Source organism: Barbus barbus (genome assembly GCF_936440315.1).
Source record: "Barbus barbus genome assembly, chromosome: 40".
Classification (NCBI taxonomy): domain Eukaryota; kingdom Metazoa; phylum Chordata; class Actinopteri; order Cypriniformes; family Cyprinidae; genus Barbus; species Barbus barbus.
In genome coordinates, this window is record NC_136718.1 from 23,424,214 (window position 1) to 23,444,775 (window position 20,562).

The 20,562-nt window shown below is 35.4% G+C and overlaps 1 protein-coding gene across 1 annotated transcript; it reads right to left on the minus strand.

Annotated features, from left to right (window-relative positions):
• Positions 1 to 5,581: 5,581 nt before the first annotated feature.
• Positions 5,582 to 20,543, minus strand: LOC306859498 (uncharacterized protein). Its single transcript, XM_079400540.1, has 12 exons — positions 20,465 to 20,543; positions 20,114 to 20,171; positions 19,450 to 19,525; positions 18,485 to 18,801; positions 14,007 to 14,165; positions 13,247 to 13,306; positions 12,340 to 12,375; positions 11,902 to 12,093; positions 10,200 to 10,238; positions 8,740 to 8,862; positions 7,521 to 7,730; positions 5,582 to 6,754 (listed from the first exon to the last, which is right to left on the minus strand). The coding sequence occupies exons 2-12, from the start codon at positions 20,150 to 20,152 to the stop codon at positions 6,689 to 6,691; spliced, it is 1,317 nt and encodes a 438-aa protein (XP_079256666.1). The 5' UTR covers positions 20,153 to 20,171; positions 20,465 to 20,543; the 3' UTR covers positions 5,582 to 6,688.
• Positions 20,544 to 20,562: the final 19 nt, after the last annotated feature.

The window sequence follows — 20,562 nt, forward strand, 5'->3', positions numbered from 1 at the left end:
TTTATATGTCATGTGTTTGTTTTGATTTATAAACAATATCTTTATTTTCCATTTATAAACATTTAAAGAAAAATTTAATTTAACATTTAAACACGTTTAAATGAATATTTGTCTATAATAAATAAATGATTATATATTTATAGCAATTTATTTAAAATGTTTAAATGGTCATTTATTTGTTGGTCAGTTTTTGGGTGTGAGGCTTGCTGAGGAAGAAAAAAAAAAACTGGCAAACTGTTAGATCATATTTACTAGTAGTTTAATCTCTAGAAAATCAGTTTATAAAGCAAAAATTCTTACTTTCATTTTTATAACACCAAGGTTAACTATTTGTGTCTTCTGCATAACTGGTTTTGAAGGTGGTGTGGTTTTTATCAATAAACAGGAGCGAATGGGACATGTGCTGAACTCCAGGCTGGTTAGTCCTGCAAATGCACCAGTGTGAGGGTGAAAATCTTCCAGCTTTTGAAATGAAAAAAAGGAGTCTTGTTGTGATGTGAGACACAGCTTTCAGCTTCACGCCTCATACTGCTGACTGTGACTTTTCAACAGTTTGTTTCTAGTGAGGGTGGATTCTACTGAAATCAACTGCCCTACATACACCAGATGATAGAATTTGGGAAAACACCTTTGAAAAATTACTTCCTGTCTGTTCAAAAGGGAGAATACAATTTCCCCAATGATGGACTCTGAGAAATGAAAAACATGTAAAGTGAAATGCCTGTACAAGAAAGAAATTAAACAGGATGTGCTGCTCACAGATCACTGCTTCTCCCCCAGCGGTGCATCTCAGACAGGAGCAAAATACAATGCAAATAATAATAGTGTCAAAATAATACAGATTTCATTCAATAAAATAATAAGGTTGAAGAGGGTAGTTGGAATGTTTTATTTAGCTTTGTTTCAGTTCCTTTTTAAGGAAAGCAAACAGAGAAATATGACGTGTGTAATGTGGATGAAACTTTTAGAAGATTATATGTGTGTTTGGGGAGTTTTAAGCCATGTAAACACTGTAAATATATATTGTAAAGTTTTAAAAATAAACAATATCCACCATAATATGAGTAAAAATGAACATATTTCTGGTTTGCTGTTGATGAGCCTTACACATGGAGCTGTGAGAGTATTTAAAAAAAAAAAAAAAGGTTGGAAAACATGGTCTAATGTTAAATCTGGGACCTGGAGCAAAACCAGTTGAGAACCACCGGTGTAGAGACACCTTGTGGTGGAGCGAGCAACTTTTATAAATCAAACCAAATTAAATTAAAAAGTGACGAAAAGGAATATTTCTTTATTTTATACATTTATATGGTACAACGCGGAATTTCACAGACATGTTTTTTTACATTCTACGTAAAATCAAATCAAATATAACATAAAAAGTTATGAATAAGAGGAATATTTCTTTGCTTAATATATATTTCTATTGTAGAGTTAATAAAGAGTTTAGTCAATTTAATGGATCCTTGTCAAAGTAAATAAAATGACCACAAATGTATCATAAATGTTTCCTGCTAGCTAAATTTCACATACATAAACACAAATCTGTCTCTAAACCTCTTAAAGTTTCCTTTATTCAAAGTTTAAATGGAAACTATCCAAAGCTCTGTTAATCATATAAAGTAGCCAAAACTGCATCTCTATATTCATGCGTCCTCTTAGGGAGGAAATTTATTCATTTGATTAATTTATTTATTGTTAACCTGGCAACACATCCCTTATTAAAATTAACCATGGTAAAAAACAAACAAACAAAAAAAAAAACTAAATTCTTCCTATAATAAAAGCATGGCTTATTGTACATTCTTTCTTGTTTCTTTGTTTTGTTTTTATAACTGTACTGCCTTAATGGTTCCCAATCCTTGCTCTGAAGTCCCTGATTTCAATGATCAGTCTGAATATCTCACACTGTCAGAAAATTATTGTGGGCTCAGATCTTTTCTCAAAGGATCTTTGGTCACAAGATTGTGACAACAGCCGTCTTTGAGCCTGAGGCCTCGAAACACACTGCACGACTTTCGGCTGTCCCAGATGAAAGACTGGCATCGTGAAGTAATTGCGGCGATTTCTGATTGGCCACGATTGTTTCACGATGCCAATCTTTCGTCTGGGACAGCCGAAAATCGTGCAGTGTGTTTAGGGTTTAACCAACGCTATCTCACAACCAATTCATACGTATTTTACGAGGTGGCTAAAGCCCTAAACACACTCATTTCTCATTTCCAATCATTTCTCTGGGACAGCCGAAAATCATGCAGTGTGTTTCGGGCTTAATTCGTACGATTTTGTACGATTTGTCTAAACCCCAGTGATGGGTTGGTTTAGGGGCGGGGTTAGGTGTAGGTCATTCGTACAAATTCATAGGAATTGGCAACTCGTGAAATACATACGATTTAGCAAAAATCGTATGAATTCGTACGAGTGAGGTCGTACGAATTTGTATGAATTAGCCACCTCGTAAAATATGTACGAATTGCAGTGAGATCGGGCTGGTTTAACTCACTGTACGACACAGGACCACCGATTAGGAGCCATGATCACAGAAATCACCACGATTGTTATAATATGCTATTGCCATTGTTTCACAATGCCAATCTTGCCACAATGTGGCAGTCGTGGCCTAATGGATAGAGAGTTGGACTTGTAACCCAAAGGTCGTGGGTTCGAGTCTCAGGTCCGGCAGGGATTGTAGGTGGGGGAGTGAATAACCACCACTCTCTCCACCCTCAATACCACGACTGAGGTGAGACCCTCGAGCAAGGCACTGAACCCCCAACTGCTCCCTGGACGCCGCAGAAGGACCCACTGCTCCGGGTGTATGTTCACTACCGTGTGTACACTTGGATGAGCACAAATTCCGAGTATGGGTCACCGTACTTGGCCACACACACCACTTCCCTTTCAGCTGAAAATCGTGCAGTGTGTTTCGGGCTTAAATCAAATGTTTTTGCAAATGCATCACGAATCTTTCAATTCACTAAATGACTCGTGAACCCGCTCAATCCGAAGTTCCACGATACGTGCTCCGAAATCCTGATCTGAATCAAATGATTCACGATATGCACTACGAAGTCCTGTGGTGCATTCCAAACGGGATATATCGCCCTCCGAAGGGCACAAAATTAGCCACTTCAAAGGGCCCTTTGGAATGAAGAATTTCGAAGGGTACAACTGATGGACACTTTAGGCTCCCATGATCCTTTGCGCTAATTCTTTGCATTATGACGGCGCCTCCGTATAATGACGCAGAAGGGCACTTCAAGAAAAAGTTGTTTGGTCCCCTACACCCTTCAACACTTCGAAGCTCTCTCTCCGGAGGGTAAACCCTTTGAAGGGATTAGGGCATAGGGATGAGCCCTTCCGAATGGAACGCAGGGCTGATCTCAATCAAATGATTTGTGATAAGCGCTCTGAAGTCCCGATCTGAATCAAATGATTCGCAATACGTGAACAGTGGTTGATTCAGAGTTTCCCCCAATGATGCTTTTTGATGAATCGCTTGAACTGAATGATAAAGTCACGAGTTTGAATAAGTTGGATCGGTTCCAGCGTAAATGACTCACTCAATTGAATCGGTTTGCCTGATCCTCCACATTTTACATCTTCAGCCATCTTTGTGCTTTCAGTACTAGGCTACTACTGGCTTGGCTCGCTAATTTAATGACATTAACTGAAATAAGCTAAAAGAGTATGATGTTTACAAATATAGTATCCATATTTCCATTTCAAAGATAACTGAAAAAAACAAACAAAAAACAGCTAAAACCAGCCTAAGCTGTCTTAGCTGGTTTTAGCTGGTCTCCCAGCCTGACCAGCTAAGGAAGTGGCCAAAACCCTCCATTAATATGACGAGCTACACCTCAAAAATACATGTTAGATGGAACCATTGCATTATGATCGAGTTTGTAGATTAATTCACTAAATAGCTTGACCACTGCAATTCAGTTGGTGACAGTTTGATAGGAAATCAGTTGAAAGCATGCATCCCCAATTGAAGTGAATGTTAAATTTATCAGTTTATATTGTAATAAAAATGAGATTTTTTTCTGGTTGTATTAGTCTATATAGAGTGATAGTCAATGTAAATAGAGCAAATGGAAGAAGCAGATGAACACAGCTATAGGGTGAATATTTGATTTTGACATTGTTGGGAAACAACCTTTTTTTGTGGATATTTCAGCTAACAGTTTGCTTTGTACGTTAAAGAGGGTAAACTTTATCATTCCACTGAACTGTGCACATACTGTATGTTTTAAACACTGGGTACCTTATATGTTATTACTCCACACATGAATTAAATGTATGTCCTTGAAAGCGTGCACTTTCTAGCATATTTATAACTTTATATCAAGAGTATCAATAATAGTATTTCAGATGCAGCCGAAATTACAACAACAGTGGTTACATATACATTTATTTAATTGTTTGATCAAAATTATTGCTAGCGGCAATTTAGTAGTTGTTGGATATTGGTAGGGACATGGCGTCCCTACTAAATTTTACGCTCACTCTCATGTTCTTCCAAACACATATGACTATCTTTCATATGAGTTTTAAAAGTTTTGAGGTGGAGTAAAGGATGGCACACTGTTCATTTCATGTTGAACTATGTCTTTAACGGTCAGCAGGCCTCACGTGAGGTTAGCATGAGGGTCTCAGAGATATCACATCTCTCAGAGAAGCCTTCATCATGACAGATATGAGTCTGCAGGACAATAGCAGCTCTGTTCAGCCTCCCTCTGTCAGCAGCTCTCTTTAACATACAAATACTTGAAGGTAGCACACCTAACAAATCTTCCTCAAGCACTTCCACAAATGCTGGAACTCTATAGCCAACGTAGCTACATTTTCCTCCCAAGAATGCATACAGTATTAATGTGAGAGAAAGTGTCTAGTTGCTTCTGGAGCAGCAAAATCAGAATATTAGAATGATTTCTGAAGGATCATGTGACACTGAAGACTGGAGTAATGATGCTGAAAATTCAGCTTTGATCACAGAAATAAATTACATTTTATAATATACTACAGTAGAAAACTGTTAATTAAAATTGTAATAATATTTAACAATATTACAGTTTTTATTGTATTTTTAATTAAATAAATGCAGCTTTGGTGAGCAGAAAATGCTTCTTTCAGAAACAAACAAAAAAATCTTACCATCCCCAAATTTTGGGGTTTATAAATATTTAAATAATTATGGAAGAATAATGAAGAATTAAGACTCTGGGAAGGTCTCGACCCCCTGAGGCTCTAGGAATCTGATCCAGATTCTGATCTCTCTGTCTGTCGGCTGTGACACACATTAGTGCTGACAAGGGTCCTCCAGCAAACCCCTCTCCAGCCCCAAACCCATGATCTCTCTCTCACACACACACACACACCTGGGACGGTGCGCCTGCGCTGGAAAACACCAGCATGCAGAGCACACTGCACTCACAATAAGTGCATAGAATGTCATGTATGTATATGTATGTATATGTGTATATATATATATAGCCATGTGGAAACCTATTTACAGGAAAATGTAAAATTATATTTTGAAAATCTATCTTCATGTTGTAAATACAGAACGAGTCATTTTACAGAGGAGAAAAATGATTCTTTTATTTTTATAAATTGGTTAAATAGACAAAAATGCAAAAAAGGAGATACAGAAAGTCTAAGATTCATGGATATAATCTGAATTAGGCCCATCTACTCTTTACAAATGTAGAGACAATTAGGAAGAAAATCATAAAAAACATGCGACTGCAGCAGGGTTGAATGTACATTGAATATAGCATAATTGTATACCACATATTTATTCCATACTGTTCTAATAACAACTGATATGTTTGGAAAATAAGAAAGAAAATAAAACATTTAACTAGTTTAATATCTTTTTAGTCTCCTCTGATCAGAACTGGACTGCAAAGCAAATAAAAAGACAATAATTGCAATGTGGTTTAGTTAATAAGTTATGATTAATAAACAATCTTGGAAATGAAAACAAAAAGTTGTTTTTTGGGGGGTTTGAACTTAACCAAATAAATTGGAATAATATATGGTGCTGAATTTGTTAAATAAATACTTGTGATTTCCATGGACCTATTAAAGTGATTCAGAAGTTTTGCACTTTAAGAGGAATTCAAATTGACTTTGTAGGTTTCGGTGATTGAAATAAGCAGACGACGGGTCACTGTATTCACAATCAGATGCGTGATTACATAGATAAATTATTTTTGCATGCAAACGCGCATGATGTCCCAGTGAAAAGGCATCTTAATGCAATGGCTTTAATGCACAATGCATGTAAATTGCGATGCAATATGAGTAGTGTTAGTATAGTTAACACATTTGACATTTTAACATGCACATAGGGAGTTTATCTTAAATGCAGGATTACATTTTCACTTTCACTTTTCCATCTGATGCCAAACCACGCAACTCTGACACGTTTCTCTGCGAAAAACAACAAAAGTTCCTTCCTCCGGTCATAAACACATGTAGCACTTGCTTAACAGGGAAATCGTTACACTTACTTCTGCTCTCACGAAATGCATGGGGATTCAGATTATTAATTGATAGTTACTTCAAATTTGGGCCTTGCAAGTCAGCATAATACCTCCCAACTTTGCTAAATATGTTTCTATGCGCATGGCTGCCAATGGTTTTGGCACAGATGAGTGATCAAAACAAAGGCAGGGTTTTATTTGGCCTTCTCGGGTGCCACAGGGTCCGTTTGCACTCCGGCATCAGAATGGCGTTTTTGGCCCTGTGAGACACACCAACGCATAACGCAACATTAGTGATCCTAACTTAGCAAGAAAGTGTGTGTTTTTTTACTGCTCGTCCATAAGGGTGCCTGAAGCAAAACCCGTCTGACAACCGGGCCTTTATTTGCCAAAGCGGATCTTGCTCCAACACGTCTTTAAAGCGCAGCTTTGGTAAATTTGTGCACTTTATTATCTGTGATCATTTAGTTGTCATCACACTTTTGTCCAAGATAATTGACAGGGATGATCCCGCTTCAACTAACCATAATTGTGGATAGTTATAATTATATTACATGGCAAAACATTTTTTTTATTTATGAAGAAGTTATATATCGCAACAAAGATTAGAATGACATGTTTAGATGATGAGATTTCATGCAATAAAAAAATGACATTTAATTCCAATTCAATTAAATAATTTAAAATCTTAAATTAAACCATTTATTAAAATGCAATACAAATAAGCTGCTGTGGAATTGATCGAATAATCTAGACAGGTTGGTAATTGAGGCCATCTAGTGGTCATACACTGTAAATATTGATTTTTGCATTTTAATTCCTCACCTCAAAGATCACTGTTTTAAGATTAATAGCCAGCAATATTGAAATAATCAGGATGGTTAGACGTCGGACAGAATTACAAAAGTTTCTCGACAGCATTTAACTGGCAAACTACGTACAACTGAAGGGTTAAACTACACCGATTGCGAATGCGCACACGGTAGGAATCCCTAGCCCCGGAGAATCTCGGGGTTTCTACTTAACCAGGTTTTTGAAGAACAGCTGGAGGGAGTTCCTCTTCTCCAGCTTGCGGGGCATGTTGGGCGAGGCGTTCTCTGTGCTGTCGGCTGATTTGTTGTCGGGGGCCGCTTGCGGTGCAGGAGCGGCTGGTTTCGGCTCCTCTTTGGCCTTTGCGGGTGGAGCGGCTTCTGCCACGGGAGGAGCAGCTGGAGTCTCCTTCTTGGGCTCTGGTGCCTTGTGTTGAGAGAAACGAACGGTGATTAATGAGATGATTTTTTTTTTTATTCTTGTGCACATTATATTTTAGATTTGGTACACTTTTGCTCAAAAGTTTGGAGTCAAGGTAAAGCTTTTATAGAGTAAGAACGCATTAAACGATTCGAAAGTGAGAACATTTATAATGTTACAAAAATTCTACTTAAAATAATCATGTTCTTTTAAACTTTAAATTTGTCAAAGAATGCTAAAAAAGTTGTAGAACTGCTTTCAACATTGAAAATAATTAAAGATGTTATTTTAGCACCACATAAGGATATTAGAATGATTTAAGTTGTAATCATATTTCATAATATTACAGTAATGTTGATCAAGTAAATGAGCATAAGAGACTCCTTTTAAAACCACTATAATATTTTGTCCCCAAACTTTTGAATGGTAGTGTACACACACACATACACACACTTAATATATTAAGGAAGTCACACAAATTACAAGAAGTAAGCAAATAAAGGCAAACGTGAACAAATAAATTAACCCACATCTCAAATGAACTGAAGCAAGAAAGAAATAAAGAAAGACAAAGGGAGTTTGAAAGTTGGAAGTTTTGACATTTTGAAAGCAAGAAAAAAGAAAAGAAGAAAGGGAGTTTAAAGGAAAATTTGAAATATAAGGGTAAACGATTTTTATAGAAATGAATTATTCAGAAAACAAAGGCCATATTACACTGCTGAAATATTAAGTTGATTAATAACTGTGATGCTGTGTTTTGACTCTTGTGTTGAGCTTGTATTGTCAGAGAACAGTGAAACGAGTCAGTGTGGTTAATGCAGAAGGGGCCTGATCTAGCGCTGTTTACCGCTGCAGCAGTCATGAGGGAGATGCTGGCGGCAGCGCTGGACGCCGCGGCCTGGATCCTACTGCTCACCTTGCCGAGCACAACCTCGAATTCACACACAGCTGTTACTGCATGCACAAGCACATCTGATACACTCACACACCTGCACTCCACGCATCCCGCCTTTACCTTGGGTTTGAACATGTTTCCAAAAGTGGATTTCTTCTCTAGTTTCTTCTCCTCTGCTTTTGGCGCTGGAGGTTCTTCAGGCTTGGCGGCGGCCTCGAGAGTGCTGCTCTTAGACGCGTCGACCTGATGTGTCAGAGGAAGATCAGAGAAGACTGTTTAATACACAGCAAATGACAGAACAGTGAGAGGATTCAAGAAGATGGTCAACTGGTTGTGTGAAAGCTTACGACTAAATCATTAGCAGAGAGACTAAAACAGATCAACTTAACATCTGACTTTGATGTGTCCAAAACTCTTTTTCTTTTGGCACATTCCAACATTAGGGTACAAAATAGTACAACATGAAAAAAATGGAATATAATAGTTTCAACCTTCATAATCCAAAATATATTTCTAAATGTATTTCAGGGGCACGAAAATACATTTCCAGTCTTACAGTAGCCTACATTTAGGCTAAACGGATGGCCTACTAGTGAACAAAAGAAGATTTATAATCAATTTAAATGTAATATTTTTTATAGATTGCAATTTTGCATTTTTTGTAGCACTTTAAATTCTATTTTTATTTAAATGTGGTATAGGTTTGCACACGTTATAGACAACAAATCAAGTTTTTATTCAAATGTGACGTGAATGCAGTTTTTTGGACTGAAATATAGATGGCCAAAATCTTTTTACAAATGTTTTCTATAATAATATTTATACATTTAAAATATTAAAAATACACAAAAATGGCCAAAAACATATTGGTAGAAAACATATTTACATAAATGTATTTTGAAACATATTTTAGCAAATATATTTGTTTTCCTTTTTTTGTGTATTTTTTTAAAATATATTAAATGTATAAATATATTTTCAAAAATATACAAAAAAAACGGCCAAAAAATGTATTGGTAGAAAATATATTTAAGTAAATATATTATAGCAAATATATATATTTTGTAGACATCTTTGTATATTTTGAGATGTATTTGAAAATATATATTTTTTTGCTGTATTGGAAATGAAATGAAATGTATGTATTTATTTGTTTTTTATTTATTTTTCAAAAATCCAAAATAGGTAGCAGGGTTGAAGATAAACCTAAATCTTTTTCAAATATATTTTGGGACCAAATGTTGGTTTATAGTTACTAATGGAATTAGAAGTCCCATAAACCTGTTTTGGTAACCGGTTTGAATGGCCGATTTTGATGAATACAACCAAAACTAGAATATTCATTTTCTCACAAAGGTTGCAGTCAAAGTTTGGACACTTTTATATAATTTTAAAAGTTGGATAGATATAAAAAAAAAAAAATTAGATAAAACTTCACATGTTAGTAATGCAACACTGTTTTATACCCTGTTCATAGAAAGTGCCAAGTACAAAAGTGTAAGGTGTAGATGAATGATTTTCTTTAGGAAGACAGTCCCACCACCGTGCAAAGAGACAATTGATCAGCTAAATGTATTTACCTGCACCTCAACCGGCTTTTTCTCTTCCACCTCAACAGGCTGTAGGCAAGCACATATTGGCATTAATTTAGCAATAATCTACAATTCCTATGGCACTTTACACTGGCCGTTTATCCTAGCAGGAACAAACACTGAGTCACTGGTTACAAAAAGCCTTACGAGAGCCTCTGGTCGCTGGATAAATCTGATGTCAGTTATGAAGTGGTGGAATGGAGAGTCACATGGTTTAGTTGGCGGCTGTTGTGACATGAGGTAATGGCTGCTGTCAACATGATGTCACTATAATGGACCTTCACTGATTCATTCATTATTTCCAATGAGTTTTCCGCTAATTGAATGGCATAATGTAATATGCCTGTGTGGGAAAACATTGCAAACACATTTTCTACCTTTGGATATTATGTATTATAACCAGAGCCTAAAATGAACACTCACCATACGTCAAATGCGAGTAAAGAGCAGCATTGGTGAGTTTATGAAACTGTGTTACACACAAGTTGGCTGGTAATTGTTTTAATTCATTCTAACAATGCCAGAGAATGCGATATGGCTTAGCGTGATTATTAAATTTGCAAAGACTGAGAATATATAATCTGATAAATAAGCAGCTCTTTCACGGTTTTTAGTTAATGCTGAGTTTGAGTCTCTTACAACATGCATAATTAATGTAACGTGCCAATCATCATTATTACTATAAATATTTACTTTCAAATTATTGTGAGATACTTTACAATTCAATAGTATTACTGTAATATTTGTTATTGATTTGTTTACTTTTTAATAATTTGATTAACTACTATTACTACTACTAATAATTATTATTTACAATTTTTATTATTCTGAAATTAATTATTATAAAACATTATTACAACGAAATACTCAATATTATAGTGACATTGCTTTATTGATTTGTTTACTTTTTATAATTTGATTAAATAACAACAACAATATTATTATCAATGAATTCAAATTGTTATCATGAAATATTTTACAATTCATAATATTAAAGCAATATTTTTAATTGAATTAACTTTATAATCTGATTAAGTAATAATAATAATAATAAGTATTATTATTATATAATCAAATTATTATCATGAAATATCTAACAATTTAAAAAAATTATAGCAATATTTTAATTGATTTAACTTTATAATTTGATGAAATAGTAGTAGTAATAATAATATTACATAAAATATAACAATAATAATAATAAATATTAATAAATATTATAATAAGATCTTTTCCCCCCATTTGTTCTGCCTGCTTTTTAAATGAAATAATGCACATACAGTTTCATGGATGGTAAAAAAAAGTAAATTTTGGCATTGGCAGGTGTGGGGAAATGTTAGATTTCGGCTCTGACTCCAGCTCTCTCACACAAAAGGAAAAACAACAGCTCTTTGTATTAATTTGCATGTCTTGAGTAATGGGTCAGTTCGGTTAATATCAGAAGAGCCTGTGCTTGTTATCATTTACCCCTCCTGACGTCTTAGTTCTGGCTCCACTGCTTGTTGCCGCCTGAACTTTTGACACCACCTTGCCTAGCAACACCTCAAATTCACATTACTCTGTTATAGTGTGCTACATATGCTACATATAGATTTGACATGTATAATACGAGTCCAAGGCTCACCCCAGAACCAGACAGAAAGGCTTTATTAATATGGTTTATTGTTACTGCTGTCAGGTTTGGGCTTACCTTTGAACGGAAGAGTTTGCTTAATGCACTGTCTTTAGTTTTGCTCTTGGCAGATCCCTCTGCTTTTGTTGCAGCTGCTGCCGTTGCTTTTGTTACAGACGTTTCCTCTTTCTTCACCGCCAGCTCTGCTTTGCTTTCTATCTTAGGTGGTGCTGGCGGAGGAGGAGGAGGTGCCTTGGGTGCTTCCTGTACCTTAGAAAAGAGTGCAGTTTGTTTTATTTCAAGCATAAAACAGCAGGTAGGTATACATTTTTATTTATTCTTTTATAATGCTTCATTGTCAACAAAGTACTTCTCAAACACAATTGTGTTTTACAGCAGCTTTCCTGAGGCGTTATTGTATCGCTTATGGTATTTGTGAAAATATGATTATAAAGATGATGCAAAAAGGTGGAAATATTATAAAAGCAATAAAGTGATGTAAATGAAATGGCTCACATTTGTTGATGGTGCTGGTGGGGTCTCTTTCTGGGACTAACGAGGAGAATAAATATTATTTAATCAATATATCTTACTATAATATATTGAGTTTTTTTTTCAAAAGCTTGAATTATTTATTTATTTAGACATTAATCTATAAATGCATAAATCTATAAATTCATAAATGCATAAACAAATAAAGCATGCTTAGATAAATAAGTAAAACAATCAATGAATAAATAAAAACATTTTATTTCTAAATTTCTATTTATTTATTCTTAAATGCATAATTCATAAATAAATTAACCATCCTTAGAAAAATAAATAAATAAATGTATATGTATTTGCTTATACAATTTAATGAAATAATAAATAAATTGTTTATTTTATATGCATCTATTCATACATTTGATAAAAGAAAATCATAAAATATCATACATTTGTATAAAAAAACATGCTTAAATACATTGATAAGTTAATACAATTTTTATTTATTTTATATTTATTCATACATTTATAAATATAGCTTACATAGAAACAAACATATATTATTTATTTTACATTTATTTATTTATACATTTATTAATAAAGCATTATTGGATGAATGAATGAATGAATGAATGAATGAATGAATGAATGAATGAATGAATGAATGAATGAATGAATGAATGAATGAATAAATTTATGGAGTCATCTAAAAAATGACTAGAATTTAGGGAGTCATTTAAAAAATATTCAGCCCTATAATAAATATTAAAAACAATCCTCTGCTAAAATAAAAACATAACAATTTATATTATAATATATAATATTGATTAATCCTTAAAAATTATAATATAATATTCTATAATATAATATACTATACTATAATATAATATCTCATGAATATAAATGAGTAATGCTGTGACAGTCAAGGTTTTATTACCTGTTCTTTTGAAGCATCTGGAGTGGCTTTGGCATCTTTGCTTGTTTTGGTCGGAGTGACCTTTGCATGCAGAAAAGAGAACGGAGACACGTAAACATTAGAGTGACTGTGAAACACCATCAGAGTGGCATGTTTCAGCATATACTGCTCCTTCAGGTACTCCATGTCTCCAAACCGGGCCTACTCATCGAAGACTGAGATATCAAAAATATAATGGGCGTCTGTCAAACCCAGACACAGTTTGGCCGGATGGGCACACAAAGAGTTCACTGGCAGAGGGTCGATCTGAACATGCTTCTGCTATTGAGTCAACCATTGTCCTCTGGAGATGGCGTAGGCCTTCCCGTGCTTTATCACAACTCTGAACGCACAGGCCTCCCTTGTGAGCTCACATTATGCAGCAAACAAAAGCCTGCCACAGTCTGGCATGTCCAAAGGATTGATTTAGCAGAGAGTTTAACAGATTAAAGACGCGGTGTAACAAACACCACAATGATGGAGTAAAAATGCATCATTGTAGTCTGGCAGAACAAGTCTAGATTGTTCAGTTATAGACAAATGCACACTTGTTATGGTTATAAATCATATTCCGTGAACACTGCATGCTTAAGTTTCTCAATAATATTGAAACTGATCATTGTAGCTTAGTTTAAAACACCAATGAGTTCATGCACTTCAGTGAAATTCACTGTCATCTGAAAGAGAATTAGAACTGCATTCAAAAGCATTACAAGAAACAAAACAATCAAAATGTACTTACAAATGTTTTGAAAAAGTTCATAACTGTCTTTTCTGCTGCTTTGACCTCCTCTGACGGGTTGTTTTCTTCTGCGGCTTCCACAGGACTGGGTTCGAGAGCTTCAGCCTCCGGCTCCGGCTCTGGCTCAGGCTCTGCGCTGCTCTTTATGTCCACTGGATCCTATAGACAAATCCAGAGAATTAGCCCTTGGGAATGTGTTACAACCCTTACAGCTGATGTGCAATAGATGCATTGAAATAGGGGCACAATTCCATCCATGCCTCTGCCTACTCGAGCCAGTGGCAACAATCATCCTATTATTAACGCCTGTTTGCCCCCCTCACTCATTGATATTCAGCAATGTGCTGGACTTAACGTCTGCGTGTGCTTTATCTGAGAGTAAAATCTGTCATATTTAGATTATACAGTATGTGTTTTGCTTGTTATATTTTAGTGGAAATCAGTTATGTTGAACGTATGACAGATGTAACTCCACAACAGCTGATTGGTGATGACTGTACAGTTACAGGAGCTCTTCATTAGTTGTTAGATAGTATTTGCATTTCATGCAAATGTAAAATACACAAGAAAAAGACAAAACAATCACATTTGTGGCTGTTAAACTACCAGTGAAATGTGTGGAATAACTAATATATATAGAGAGAGAGATATAAGATTTATTTATTAAATATTATTATTATATTATATTTTATTTCAATTAATATTTATATTATATATTATGATATTTTAAAGAGGTCATATGATGCGATTTCAAGTTTTCCTTTCTCTTTGGAGTGTTACAAGCTGTTTGTGCATAGATAAGATCCCTGAAGTTGCAAAGACTAAAGTCTCAAAACCAAAGATTTATTCTTTATAAAAGTTAAGACTCTGCCATGCCCCCCTAAAACGGCTAATTTAAACACGCCTCCACATCTCTATGTCACTGTGTGGGAAGATTTGCATAACACCGCTCAAATGTATACGCAAAGAAAGAAGGCAGAACTATTATTCTCGCTGTAGTGTTGTTGCTGCCGCCGGCGCCATGTCCTGGAGATGCTGTGTTTCATTACGAAAGAGAAAGTACTTTGTTTGGGACACAACTAGAAATCAGTGGTTAAGTTGTATTTACAACACTGTTCCAGAACAGTTCAACCCAAATATTAGAGTGTGTGCAGCACATTTTACGGAGGACTATTTCCTGAACCTGGAAGCGTAGCCTACAATGCTGGCTTGCACAAAGGCTGTTTCTATAAAGTGGGGCAATTCCAACGTCGCAAGGACAGTCCGGCGCTTCTGACTCACAGCCTGTAAGTATGTTTCTGCTACTAACAATTCAAATGTGAGTTTTGAGCAGTGTAGAGTAGTGCTTGTTGTTTGTCGTTTCTCCGATCACAAATGCAGACATGGTAATGTTGTCAGTATAAGTCATTATAATCAGTAATTATGTCCCCACTGGATGCAACAAATGCCTCGTTGATAATTGGTTTTATTGTTTTTGTGTCGTCGCAGCGGGACATGGCATCACAATACGGTAAGGGGCGTAACATTTCATCGAGATATTCGGCCAATCACAACACACTGGATAGCTGGCCAATCAGAGCACACCTTGCTTCTCAGAACAATGCGCTTTGTATAAATTGGCGCGTTTCAGAAAGGCGGGGCATAGAGGAGCAACAATAATGTACAGTATGTGGAAAATAATGTGTTTTTTTAACCTTAAACCGCATAAACACATTGCAGTACACCAAATACACAAAATAATGTTCTTATTTACGTCTTAACGTCATATGACCCCTTTAATAAGAATATCATTTTTTTCCCTTATTCTCCATATTTACAGTATATGATGCAATTTCCTGTTATTATCAATGCTGAAAAGTTTTTGCGCTTTAATATTTTTGTGGAGAATATTTTACAAAAGTTTGGAGTAAGTAACATTTTAAATAATATGAATAATAATTCATAAATTGACAGTAAAGACATTTATAATGTTACAAAGATTTTTTTTATTTCAAATAAACGCTGATCACTGAACTTTATAATCATCAAAAGAATCTTAAAATATTGTTTCCATACAAATATTAGGCAGCAAAAATCATTTTCAACATTGAGAATAATCCATTATTCATAATTGAGCACCAATAATAAATGACAATTAATAAGCACCAAATTAGCATATTATAACTTTTGACTGGTAGTTCACAGTAAATAGAGACAAAACATTTATGTCATCTTCAGGAACAAATCTGATAGCTGATGTAAATTTTTCGTTAATTGATAAGCATCTTGAGGAAAGCTAGTACATTTGAATCTTGATTGAATCGCATGCGGTGAGTTCGTCCATGCTGTGGCTTTCTCGTCGAATGATCATCGGTATTGTAACTGACCTTATTCAGACATGTGCGATCATCCGGACAAAGCTCAATCGTGATGTGAACAGTGCTTTCATCAGCACACACATCGACACTGAACGCCTTATATGAAGCATCTTCTAAAACCTTAGTGCACACGGACCTCAGCTGGGAAAGTAATTGAGAAGAATCTGCTGAATTACTTTTACTTTTAATGAGCGCAGGTTCCTCTAAATGTCCGAAGATGTTCACTGGTTTCTCAATGATTTCCCAGCTTCCCTCATTTATAGCCACCGATTCATTAGCTGCTTGGATGAACTCGAAAGCAGCAGGATCAATTACTTCTTCGGCAATCAGTGCTAGTTCCACAGATGTTGCCAATGGTTCCTCTGCACAGAGTAATGGCTCCTTGAACTTGTTCCTTTGAAGTTCTTCGGACTCTTCTGTATCATGGTTTTCTTGTTCCTGAGTGAGCTGCAAAATTTCCTCAACAATATCAGTAATTTCTTTAGCAAGTAGGAATGGCTCTTCAGCTCCAACGACTGGTTCCTCAACATGAGACAAGACCTCAATGGCATCAACTGCTTCATCAGCTACTTTCGTCAGGTTTTTGGAAATAGGTGCAAGCTCTTCACTCAGATTTTTAGCCCCATTAAGCTCGTTCTCACATGCTTGTTCCTTTTCATCAGATATTATGCTCTCAACAAGTTGCATAAGTTCTTTGTCTTCTTTCAAGGCCTTGTCAGCCACCTCAGTCGCTTCATCTTCAGACTTCAGATGTCCAATATGCATCTCACTGGCTTTTCTTTTAATTGGCTCTTCAGTTATTGGTTCTTCCGCAACAGCTACTGGTTCTTGTGTAGCCTGCAAATCTGGGAGGATCTCATCTGTTTTAGAGGACTTCTTTGTCAAATAACTTGAATTTATGGGTTGCGCGGGAATGGCGTCAACCAATTGCAATTTGATCTTCTCTGCGACTTGCTCAAGAATCTCCTTTTGGTCTGCATTAATGAAGACTTTATCCTTTTGGAATGAGAAATTGGTCAGAGTCAGAGTGCAATACATTTTTGCGATTTACTTGGATTTGTTGTTACCTGGTAGATGCTCGGCAGAAAACGTCAGGTATTCATAGCCATCAGCTAAACATACTAAAGAATTCTCAGTTTATGATGAATGTGCTTCAAGATTTTTTACATTATACTTTTTCCAATGTCAAAGAATTTTTCTCTCCACACTAATAGCAAAAATGCTGTGCAATGTGACAAATCATAGCTAATTACAAATATTTGATGATTAAAATACAGCCACGTTTCACTGTGGATGAGGCTACCAGAGAAATCTAGTGACTGGGGAAAGAGTTCAATAAAAAAAAAAAAAAAAAAGGACATTTGTTGAAAATGTATTCACTCTCAGGCCATCCAAGATTTAGATGAGTTTGTTCCTTCACCAGAACAGATTTGGAGAAATGTAGCATTACATCACTTGCTCACCAATGGATCCTCTGCAGTGAATGGGTGCCGTCAGAATGATAGCTGATAAAAACATCACAATAATCCACACCACTCCAGTCCATCAATTAACATCAAGTGAAGCCAAAAGCTGCATTTTTAAGGAACAACTCCATTATTAAGGCTTTTTAACTTCAAACCATTGCTTCTAGCCAACATATGAGTTCATAATCCATTATAAAACTTTCTCCAGTAAAGAAGTTCATCCGCTCTTGTCCATTCACATCAAAATCCACCCATATTTTTAGACTTTTTGGACTGGTTTGGCTTGTAAACTGTGCTCAATCTGTGCATATTTCTCTCCTCATTCAGAAAATAAAACGTTTCCACTGGAGAAAGCATTATTATGGATAGAGGAGCAATGATTTAAAAGCTTTTAATTGATGATCTTGATGGATTTGTTTCTTACAAACACGCAGCTTTTCACTTCTCAAGATGTTAACTGACGGACTGGAGTCGTGTGGATTATTGTGATGTGTTTATCAGATGTTTGGACTCTCATTCTGACGGCACCCATTCACTACAGAGGATCCATTGGTGAGCAAGTGATGTAATGCTACATTTCTCCTGTTCTGATGACGAAACAAACTCATCTACATCCGAGGGAGAGTAAATTTTCATTTTTGCAACTTCTACTTACTTCTATATCGATTTTCAGATCCAGCGCTTTGGCCAGTGCATCAACTGAATCATTGTTTTCTGCTGCACGTTTCACAGGTTCGCTCTTCTTTTTGAACATTTTACCAAGGAAGTTGGACACCTCATCTCCACTGGGCTTAGGGGCTTTTTTGGGTGGTTCTGCATCTGTTGCGACTGTCGGTTTTTGCTCAGGGGTCATTTCCACATGCGTGGGTCCGTTGGCTTTACTGCTGTCTACCTCCTCTTTTTCTGGTGGTTTTGTGACAGGCGCTGGCGGGGTTTCACTCTTTTGCTCCACTGCCTCTTTTTTACTTGTCTCTGGACCAAAAAATAAAAGAAAGACATTATGTATGCAATATACAGGGACAAATAATATATATTGCTTTCAGCTATCAATATGATAATCATTTTGACCAGTCATAAATCATAATACACACCCACTTCTTATACACACTTGACATTTCAAAGGACATTTGAGGTTACAGCCAAAATAATGCAAGAGCACAACTATAATCAACAAGACAAACGCATTTGCATACTTGCATAAAGTGTGTTTTTGGCCTTATTTCTACATGCATTGTCAAGCTTTCATTCTCTCATAAATGTGCATGAACAAATGCATGCATCTGCATTCTATACATAACATTTTGCATTTGCATTTTGCATAACAAGAGCATGGGAAATGGGGCATTGTGAAAGTGTTAGCAACAACAAACTAGCAATGCACACAAAATGCAAATTAAACATTGCTTTATCCACAATGCATCGGACTACAACAGCCAAAGTTTATACAGAGCTTTGAGTCATGTTCTTGATTGTGGGTTGACTTGCTGAGTTAATCCAAACAATGTAAATGTCTGCTAGTTTAGTTTTAAGTAACTCCTGTAGATTCTTACTTTGAAATTATGAGGGAAGATACGTTTAGTCACATGAACAGAATAAATGTGCTGTATTTCATATACATACCCGGCTCAGTTTCATCTGGAGCTGGTACTGCATGTCCATTCAGCTCTCCATTTTGGACTTTTTTCTCAGTATTTGCCTGGTGAATGACACTAGTTAGTTTCATGAATACAAATCATTTCAATTTAAGTAAATGAAAACTAGCTAACATAAAATAAGTTTCCATTTAGTTTTTTGTGATTTTTATGGTTTTAGTTTTATATAATTAAAATAACCCTGGTTTAAATATGCAGAACTGTCTTAGTAAACATAAAACTATCATGTGATTGTCTTCAGCAGAATGTATCAAAAGAGAAAGAGTTTTTAATCACATAATTAAATTGGAAAAGGTGAATAATAATAATTTAAATACATTTATAATGCATAATGTATGCATTTATGCTCTGCCTTTTCTGAATGGAGAATATACACAAATATCTACCAAAACAAACATAGCTCACATAAAATCAGTTGCTTTACATTGAAACCTATTGTCTACAACTTAATTCAACAAAATATTATAAATGTTTACTAAATCATATATTTGTACGTTTAACAACTGTATTTGTGACGTTGCTAAAATGCTGGGAAATAAATTACACATTTTTCTTGTATATTTCACTGAAAATCTATTTCGTTGCATAAAGCTATGTTAATATAAAATAAAACAAAATAATAAAAAAATCACCTTCTGACGTTTTTTCTGAGTTGAATGCTCGTTTCCCATGGTCGCTTCAAGTCAGCAACTAAATATCAGCATTGACATTGAAAATGGTTATTAAACATATATAATAATTTGTCATTAGTCTGTTACAAGAGTTCAATTTAATCATATCACAAGTCCTAATAAGAAACACTACAGATCGCTGCAGGGTGGGGTGCCTCATGACCTGTTTTTGTAAAGGCTGTAGGTTCAATCCCATGCAGGCTTGACAATTATAAATACTATTTATGATTACTATAAATCTAACACAATTGCATATACTGATTTAATAAAAATACTCAAATTAATGAAAAATATATATATATTTGCATTTACCTTTCCACTGTCTTGTGCCCCAAACTAGAGTCAGTGTACAGTTTCCAAAGCTTGATTAAAGTAATCTCCAGCGGTCTGTTGTCTGCCAGCCCGTGTGT

Excerpts from the sequence above, each read along its gene's own strand:
- LOC306859498 (XM_079400540.1), bottom strand. The coding sequence starts at position 20,152 with ATGGGAAACGAGCATTCAACTCAGAAAAAACGTCAGAAG. Across the intron at positions 19,526-20,113 it reads CTCAGAAAAAACGTCAGAAG|GCAAATACTGAGAAAAAAGT; the intron begins GTGATTTTTTTA and ends GTCATTCACCAG. Across the intron at positions 12,376-13,246 it reads CAGATGCTTCAAAAGAACAG|TCCCAGAAAGAGACCCCACC; the intron begins GTAATAAAACCT and ends TCTCCTCGTTAG.